Source organism: Platichthys flesus, chromosome 3 (assembly GCF_949316205.1).
Source record: "Platichthys flesus chromosome 3, fPlaFle2.1, whole genome shotgun sequence".
Classification (NCBI taxonomy): domain Eukaryota; kingdom Metazoa; phylum Chordata; class Actinopteri; order Pleuronectiformes; family Pleuronectidae; genus Platichthys; species Platichthys flesus.
Genome location: NC_084947.1, coordinates 2,149,667 through 2,159,546, shown reverse-complemented (window position 1 = coordinate 2,159,546; position 9,880 = coordinate 2,149,667). Strand labels below are relative to the sequence as shown.

The window sequence follows — 9,880 nt, the reverse complement described above, 5'->3', positions numbered from 1 at the left end:
CAGAGTTACGTATATATGTAGTAATCCTGCTTTTCTCTCGCACTATCGAGATCCACTGCAGAGATCAGGACTGAACACAACAAACACAACAAACATCTGCAGACACCACAACAGGAGGCTCAGGTCGTTTCCCGGTGTTCGACTTCATTTTGTTTCTCTTGTTCTGCAAAAAAACGATGTCAACAAATACAAACTATGATCAGAGCGGATCAGGAATCATGGAATTTGTATATTGTGACTTTAACCAAATATTCAAATCAATATCATTTTGGGTCTTTAGCTTTTTTTGAACAAGTTACACTGACTGGGCCAGAGGAGCACAAACCATCGGCTCCCGTTCATCACGAGGAGGCAAATAAAAACATTCCCTTCCTGTGGCGAGGCCAAATTACAGCGCGGCTTTTGAGTGGAGTTTAACTTTAGTGACCGTGTTACACAATTACTCTGCCATCAGATTTAAAGAGGCTCAGTCAAAAGTCACAGAGCAAAATGTCCCTGCATGAAACTGGAGAGACGAAAACAACCAGAGCAACGAAAGGCAAATCAACAACAATATAAAGTTTGTTGTTAGTTAAATACTTTCAGTAGAATATTTAACAGACCTGTCAACATAAGAAGCAGCCATCTTTGTTTTTAAGTGAAATGCTTTAGCAGCTCAAAGAGTGATGGCTGGCAGGCATCATAGATAGATAGCTGTGATTGGTCCAACCCGTCTCAGGACGAATGGAACCCTGTCTGAATGAGGAGCGGGGGGGGGGGGGGGATAAACATGAGTTTGCTGACTGGTCTGGTTTCCAGGCCTATGACACAATACCACCCTGACCAGTGTAGATTACAATCTGGTTTCAGCATTTCCAAAGTTAATGGAAGTGGGGCTGTTCCATTTCAGCTCGTTCACACTCGGCACCTCGGTGGGGGGGGCTCGTGTTGAATAGTCGAGTGATGGATTCAAGTTTGTCTGTTCAGCTACGGCCCGGGGGTTTACTAAACTGCATTTTAAATGTGAGGGAAACACAGAAAGGGAGGGGGGGGGGTATTCCTGTGTAGCTTGTTTGTTTATACCACTGAAGCTTTAACAGCTCAAATCACGCAGTGTGGATTTGTCAACATGTGACGGGACTTAAAGCCTCAGCTGTTCACTCGTATGGAAACAGAGCCCGACTGGAATGTGAGGAGTGTGTTTGAGGACCCTGACGTAACCGTGACATGGATTTGAAATGTTCCTGAAACGGACATAAACAAACACAGACTTCAGGTTTGTGCTATATTCCCATAATAGCACCTGTAATGCTGTAATGCTGCATGTTTCCCATGTGTTCAACAGGGGTCACAGCCCAGCGTCAGGTTCCAGATGGAGAGCAAAGAACCATTCAAACAGACGCCACTGGAGAGCAAACAGTTGAAAAATATCGAGGTTTTTATTTCTCTTAAAGTGCATTGAAAAGATTAAATTACAATTGGTTCCAGGGTCCAGGGAGACAAACCACCCACCTGCTGTCGGCTGGTGTGACGCTCTTTGTCATGTTTTGGGGTCCTGTGTAAATCTCAGTCCGAACACAGAGTTCATCTGGTTCACGGGACACGACCTGCTGTCTTGCTGTCGTTGTGAGTTCAGTGCAGGTTTGGGGGGTTTTGCTAAAATTAGTCGGTGACTGGCAGATCAGGAGGAACATCCTGGAGTGTGAACCAATCTGCCCTCAACGTGGTGGTTTGCATGATCTGAGCCGTTATTTGGTTCCACCTGATCTCACCTCTTCCCCTCTTTGGGTCAAACATTAAAATAAATCCTCAACAACCTAGTTTCTGTTTCTGTCCGAGTTGTGACTGGGACCAGTCGCTGCCTCTGGTGCAGTCTGGCTGCCTCCACATTTACAGCCACGCTCTCTGCCCAGACTGGTGAGGAGCTCCAGGACTCGGATCTCGTGCTCCATGCGAGCCTTCTCCCTCCTCTCCTCCCTCTCCGCCGTCTCCCTCTGCCGACGCTCCTCTCGCTCCAGCCACTGGGTCAGGAGCTCCTGGTGCCAGCGGGCCTGCTCCTGCCGCTGGCTCTCCAGCTGCACCAGCAGGCCCCGGGTGTCCGACACCAGCCGCTGGAAGCTCTCCAGCAGGTGCTTGAGGATGGGCTCCAGGCGGGGGGACTCAAGGTGACGGCGGCCAGAAGTGGGGAGGGCGTTAGGATCTGGTGGGGCAGGAAGTGGAGAGGCGGCGGGCTGGATAAGAGGAGGAGATGGTGGAGGGAGCACCACAGGTAGGGAAGGAGTGCTAAAGCTGGTTTCCACTGGAGAACCTGACACAGGGAAATAAAAACCAGAGCCGGGTGTGAGACTAGTATTGAGAAGAATATCTTAAAGTACACTTCCTTGTCTATGATAATATTAAGAGAAGAAATTAATACTTTATCGTGAGTAAGCAAACAATTCTAACAACGTAATAAAATGGGTGTTAATATACTTAATGTGATAATCACCACATACCACTTATTGCAAAATGAACAGGTGATTCCAGATAAACTGGTCGGGCTCTCTCTCTCGGACATTGTGAGAATCCTGCGTCTGTGAACTCAAAGTCGTCCTCTGAATCTTCTCGCTCCTCCAACTTGACCTCGGAGTTCAGCTGCCAGGACGGACGAGCGCCTCTCAGCTCCAGAGAGCTCGAGCGCTGTCGCCCTGTCCGCCCCAAAGGACCAAAATGGTGCCCCCCCATCTCAGTGCTAGAGTTAAAATCGTGTGGGACACTTCCTGTCCTGTCGATGGCGTCCGCTGACTGTTCCGAAGAGGCAAACAACAGCGACCCCCCCTCTCCTCCCGCCGACCTCCGTCCCAACACGGCGTCCATCTCGGCAAAGTATTTAAAAGTGCACTGCTGCGGGCTGTTGACACTCCGCTGGAGTTTGGCCCTCACGTAATTGGCCTTGAGAGTTTTCACCCGCAGCCGGCACTGGTGCGGACTCCGGGCGAAACCCATTTCACTCATGCGGGCCGAGAGGTGTTTGAAGACATGGCGGTTGCGGAGGTTCTCTGCCAGGCTCTTCTGGACCCGCTCGTCGCTCCAGGCGCAGAGCAGCACCTGAGTTTCCTCCACCGTCCAGTTCACAGAGCGCTCCGCCTCTCGCTTCCCTGCACAGAGAGGTTTCAATGGGTCGTTCAAATGCTCTTAATACATAAACACATGTTGTTTACAGCAAGCAAGTGGATACGCAGTAAGTCCTGACTTTATCGGGGTTAGAGTTTTTAGGATTTATTAAAGTCTGAGGGGTCGATTCTAATTTAAGATGTCATACAACATGAAAACGATTAAACTGAAACGTTCAAGAGGAAAAGATTTACTGCAGAATTGCTGTATTATGCACAACTTTGTATAGCTTCAGTTATTTATCTTCAAATTTGTCTTTCAATCAACTTAAACACAAAATATTTGTACCGTCAATATCTCCATTAGCAGATACTTCACTACACTGACAGGTTTGTAGTACTTCTGGTGGTTAGACTTTCATCCCACTTGTATTATTCCTGTGTTTGACTGTTCTATGTGAAACTTGATGCCTACATCTCCCTCAGACTCAATAAAGTATCTATCTATTAGATTGTATTCACTTAAGCCGGGTGTTCTTAATAAACTGGTGTATTTAGAAGTGTTTGAACTGTGAGAATCTATCTCCAGCAGTGACACATTAATAGGCATCTGCATTATTACAATACTTTACTGTCTAATAATGACAGCTCTGTGAGCATGGACCTGTCAGGATTCACCAGTTCACTGACCCCAGAGCTGTTCTGCAGGTTCGTAGGTTCACAGTTTGATTTCATGTGCATCTTTAGCAGAAGTCAAATCCTGACTGTAACATCAGAGAGAGGTTGTTAGCTCACATCTCCACCTGTGAGGCAGACATGCTAGCTAACATGCTAACTCAGACACATCCAGTATAACTCTATCATCGCACCACAACAAGGGGCTCATGTGCTACTGGGAAGTTAATATTGATATAAACTAGAATTATACAGATCAATAAACTATTCGCCGGCTGTAAAAGCCCAGAACCTGAGGCATTTCCGCCTTCTGCCAACAACATCCGGAAGCTACCGTTAGCATCTAGCAGCTAGCAGCCCTAGCTACATGACCCCCTGCTGTGTGACGAGCAGCAGAACACAACATGTCGGCGGCTCGTGCTCCTCTTACTTCTTGTGGTCGACACGGAGTTTGTGGAGTTGATCATCGGAGGATTCATCTCGACGCGCTGCAGAAATGTAAACAAACGCTCCTCACTTCCGGGTGACGCAGGGCGACGCGTGACGTACTTCCGGTTAGGCGAGCCCAGCCAAAATTCATCAAATAAAGGACAAATTCTACAAATAGATAATAATACAAAAAACACCGTTTAAAGTCTGAAAGCAGAGTTTAAATAATTTAGAAAAAGAGTGGAATAAATGATATTGTAGAAGCAAAATGAATAAAAAGGGAAATCTGTATAAAATAAATAAAGAAAAATAGAATAAAGAATTGTATGACCTCCTAAAATCATTTGTACCTGGGAATACAAATACTTCAACCCAGTCAGTCCATGATAAATTGAGATATTGATGTATTGACATTAGGGGTAAATGCTGGACAACAGTGGAAACCATTAACAGACCACTCCCACAAGGTCTCAGGAGTCTCACAGGGTTACACTGGACTAACACGTCCTTTATGTTCATGGGAGGAGATCCATTAAGAGATATTTAGAAATTGTATAGTAATTTATTGCAAAGGAGGTATCTCAACTGGGAAAGTGCCAGAAGGTCATGGGTTTGATCCCCGGCTCCTTCAGTCTGCATTCCTACCAGACAGCGCTGTATGAATGTGTGCATGATCGGGTCAATCCAGTTATGACTTGAAAAGATCTAAATTCAGTCCACTGCGTTTTTCAAAGGAAAATGACCCATAGAGAATAAGAGTGTCAGTTTCAAACGGCCAGAAACAGCATGACAGGGTGGGACGGGTTAAGGGAGTGGTGGGGGGGGGGGTAGGTATAAGTCAAATACTAATGAGGTGTAATCACAGAGACAAAAGCACTGCATGAAGAAGAATGCGGCCACCTCATTCATTTCAATGGAGCAGCAGTTGGCACAGTGGGATCCCACCACAGGGACCTCGGGCAAAGAACTGGGGCTCAGCCTTCACCACAGGAAAAACCCAGTGTCTGTGAGGGGTCAGGTGATGGACTGGGATTCCAATGGGAACAGAGTCAAAACGCTCACGTGGACAGATTTCAGTTTGAAAAACGCTTCTTTCAAACCTAATCTTAGTAATATGGACGTAGATGCATCTCTGTGGATCACTACAGTTTTAAAATTTAAAATGTATTCGTGTGGATGTAGCCCAAGGTGCACCCCCCCCTCCCCCCCCTGAGTGAGAACAGTGAGAAACTCATCTGTACTTTGAATAACAAGAGGAGCCGTCAGGAGGAAACTGGTCCTGAATGAGGTGATAATGGTTTGTGTCTCTGCGTTCTCTGCTGAGAGCATTGAGACCTCTGGAGCCTCCTCTTCTATTTCACGTCCTTCATCCACAATCACAGCGATTACTGTGGGGGGGGGGGGGGGGGGGGGGGGGTTAAAGTGCTGATAATGATTCAGTCTGCTCCCGTGCATCACATTTGCATGTTGAGCTTTCAGCCTTTGTTCCCTGACACGGTGACTTTAACAGTAATGTCTTTGTCGTCTTGTCTCTCGGCCCATTTTCCTCTGTCTCCTCATTGTGTTGCTCTGAATCATCACATCATACATATATATTAAAAAATGCAATTCTCAATCTTGTCATTTATCAATATTTAAATGCCAAGATTCAATATATCCTCTGTGTGTAATGAGCCATTTTCTCACATGAAAAAACTATAAATTCACATTTCTGTTCACAGCGACGCTCTTGAATCTCTGGACAACAACACGGCTCACTCTGGCCGATGCTCTGAGACATTTTGCACAACAGACCTGAAAAGGTTTGATTCTGTAGTTTCCATCCTGGGACCAGCGTCAGGCCCTGAAGCGGCAGGTTCACGACTCATCACAGCATTAGGTAATTATAGAGGGAGACGGGAGACGAGACAGTCGACTGGACATTCGTCTCTTTACTCACATGCACCTCTGGGCTGTTCCTCACTGGCACATCCAACACTCCTATCTGACACACACAATTTGAGGCACACACACACACACACACGCTGGCAAAGTCTCCGACAAGCACACGACACACATCTGGACAGTAAGGGTCAAGAGCTCGATGCAGCTTTTCTAATTCCATCTCTACAAACAGTGAGCCGTGTGTTATCATTCATAAAGAAGCAGTGAGCACCGCACAGCTTCAATGAAAATCACATTCCAGTCGACCTCATGCAGGAGAAGGTTGGAGGGAGGATTCCTGAACATGAATTTAGCAGGAGAACCTGAGATGTTTCTATCACAGGAGGAGCTTGAATCAGTCGTCTGTGTTCTCTTTGACTCTAGGTACCAAAATAATTAACATATGACCCCAGTAAATGACACAGCACAGAGCCGGCACTGTCTCCTCAGAGGGAAGCGACAGCATCTACATCTTGTGTGATTTGTGGAGCAGAAACCAGGTCAGCGAGCACAGCGAGGTAAGATGAGGGCGGCTCAGCCGGAGAGGAGTGCGTCAGGCTGGAGCAGAAGCAAAGTGTCCTGCTGCTCTGGAGGCTCTGGATCGCTGCCTGCACGCTGCTCTCTGGCGCGGCTCCATCTTCAGCCCTTTCATGTCTCCTGACAACCAGCAGCAGCCGCCTTGTTTAGATCAGACGCTCGCAAACGTTCACACCGCATGCAAACAAAGACTCCACGTGGGAGCTGTGCAGCGATTCCTGGAATCTGTGTTTTCTCTTTCTCGAGCTTTCAGCCTCCCAAGAATCAAAGTGTTGTCAACCGGAGCCCTCGTTGCAAAGTGGTGCTCCTGCAGAGCGACAGGCTGTGTCGTGGAAATGTTTTATTGATAAGAATTCTCAGTTCTACTCTTCAAGATTCAAAGTATCGACCAAACCTGAACATTTGTAGAACGACAATGTCACTCAAAAGCGCACAAGCCTCAACAACTTGAATTCAATACACTAAATTACACACCCTCATAGAAATCAGTTCCCTAAATGTGCCAGATTTTATTTTCATGTAGATCAGTGAATTATTCTCTGGGAAATTTATGAATATTTCAACAACACATCATATCTCCTGCAATGTGAGAAAAATTATGAAAGTAGTTATTGGATTGTGGCTCATGTCACATCCATTTCATGAAAATCCATTCTGTGTTTTTTGCCAAAAAGGGTAGTTTTTGTGTCGTTTTTTCAGATTTGCGCGTCATTGTTAGTTTACTGGAAATGTTTCTTCTGTTTTCTGACCTGGACTCACTCTGACATTTTACCAGGAGGCTGCAGGGAAAGTTCCAGAGAATGTCCAGAGCAACTGACTTCTGACTTTTGTCGTAAATAGAAATGAAACCAGGTCCACTTCTGTTGTCTTGTTATGTTGCAGTTTCATAAATGAGGTCATTCATGTGCAGGACATTATTCCAAAAAACATCTTAACCCCATCATTTATTAATTCACGGCCACACACCGCTCACCATCACAGCTGGTGGCCACACAAACGGCCCATTTCCAACTCTGCTAAAAAACTTGACAGCGCTCGTTAGCAGAAGAAAAACAAAGCTCAAATGTCTGTGGGTGGTGATCACCAGCTTATTATGGTCTGTGGATCCGTAGCTTTGATTTGCAGCTGTGCAGCACCAGGCTCTGCAACAGGGCGGGACACCGAGCCACAGGATCTCAACCGCAGCAGGTCACTGATCAGCCATGAGCGTGGGCTCTGTTGTGATGTGGAGCTGCGAGCTCTACTCTCTCAAGTGAATCACAGAACTCTTGGTCCTGCGCCCGGACGCCCTCTAATTTGCTCACATTTTTATAGCAGCCACCAATTTGCAGAGGCCACTTTGACCCACAGCGAACTTATGGCAGAGCATCTGCGCTTCAAAACATTTCCTATGGACCCCAGATGCCTGCATTTGAAAAACATCCCGCCCACTGTAATGTGTTCAGCAGCACAGATCGATTAGAGATGAAGTGCCGGGGAGCATCTGGGGAAGTGTGTGGTGAAGGTTTGGCTGGAAACACCATGTGAACGCAGATTGCTTCACAACTTCTGTGTAAGTGTCCAGAGGTCACAGAGCATCTTTCTGTTCATCAGAACACGGAGCTAAAATTAACTCGGGCCACGCCTCACACGTCCTCTACTGTGCGTCTTATTGAGTCACAGTCATCTGCCAGTGAGTGGGACTCTCCAGCATTTCCACCTCCAGTTCCTTCTTCCTGTTTGCACGAGCTGAAACTTCAAACAGGAACCGAGGAGCTGAAAGTGGAACAAAGACTTTAAAGGCTCCTAAATATAGTCGCGCTCGGGTGTTGCACATATTTGCGTTCGTGGAAAAATAGCAGCATTACTCCCGGTTGTATTTTTACCAAACTAAATAGGAAATAGTTACGTAAGAAGCAAATGGACAGGAATGGACTGGTGACATCACAGGGTCTGAAGGACTGAACCAGTAAATAATGCTGTGGTCTGCGGCTCAATGACACAGTGGTTACAAACTGGTGTTCGTGTTGATATGTTCAGATATTCACTGGACATGAGCGGAATGGAAATGTGTTGATTTGCAGATCAGGACGTTTAGATGCTGGATCTGGAACCTGAAGCCTTTTAACATCCAATGAGAGAATGACTCTTCTTCTCATTTGATTATAACGCCAGTAAAGAAAAAAGGAGTTTATGTCTCAGGCTCTAGTTTCAAGTCTACTTAGAGTAAATTATAGTCCAGTTAAAGACCAATTGACCAAAAAGCAATTGGTGATGAAAGCGTGGATTTAATTTTATGACAGCTCTTCTCCACTGGTTCATTGATTTGCTTCCAAAGATATTTGATGAGTTATTCTTTTATCAGTTCCACTTTCCTGGGAAGTGGGCAAAATTATCCATTAGCAGACGATGGTTTCAATCCATCGACCTCTGGGTTATGGGCCCAGCACGCTTCCACTGTGACACTCTGCTGACACACACACTCACACCCTCTGGGATTTGAACCAACAATCACTGGTGGACAGAGCCATGTCCATTAGGCTTCTAGAGCTTTGATTACAACACAAAACACAACATAATATATAATTTAGCTTGAAAAACCTTAATTTTCTATATATTTTTTACATTTCCTTTCCCTTAAGTATTGCATGTGACTTATTATTACTTACTGAAGCCTATTTTCTGACTCTTACTGATGTTATATGCAAATTTCCACATAGTGGGACTAATACAGGATTATATTATAATTTTTAATTAACGTTTCAGATTCACTTCTTATACTCACAACCACTATAGTTCAGTATCCGCCAGCTACAAGATAAAAAATGCTGCTTAGTCATTAAAACAGTTTGTGTGTGAGCTGCTCGTTTAGCTCAAGCACAAGCCTTTGTCCAAACGTGTAAATATTCTCGAGACAGACAATGAAACCGATAAAGTTTTTTTTCATTCAGTGATCCAGACTCCAGCTCCAGACCCCCCTATACCCCCCTCCCCCCCCACAGCATCTCTGGATTCCAGGCCCTGAGTGTCCCCCATAAGTCACCGGGCGACCCCCTCCTGGCGTCTGAGGAATTCCCGGCATTCAGCTGCTCAGACTGTTTTCACAGCGCAGACAAGTGTCCACGCTCCCTCTGGTAAACGGATCCCGACCACACAGGAGGAGCTGCCCCCCCCCCCCCCCCCCCCCCCCCTCAATCAACACCTAATACTCAGGCCACAGCTGATCGAAGCCACGTGGAGGAACCGCTGCTTCCAATTCGACCAAG

At 46.2% G+C, this 9,880-nt stretch overlaps 1 protein-coding gene across 1 annotated transcript; it reads right to left on the bottom strand.

Annotated features, from left to right (window-relative positions):
- Window positions 1-1,399: 1,399 nt before the first annotated feature.
- LOC133936629 (uncharacterized) lies at window positions 1,400-4,283 on the bottom strand. Its single transcript, XM_062381340.1, has 3 exons — window positions 4,177-4,283; window positions 2,475-3,116; window positions 1,400-2,287 (listed from the first exon to the last, which is right to left on the bottom strand). The coding sequence occupies exons 1-3, from the start codon at window positions 4,223-4,225 to the stop codon at window positions 1,797-1,799; spliced, it is 1,182 nt and encodes a 393-aa protein (XP_062237324.1). The 5' UTR covers window positions 4,226-4,283; the 3' UTR covers window positions 1,400-1,796.
- Between the last annotated feature and the right edge of the window lie 5,597 nt (window positions 4,284-9,880).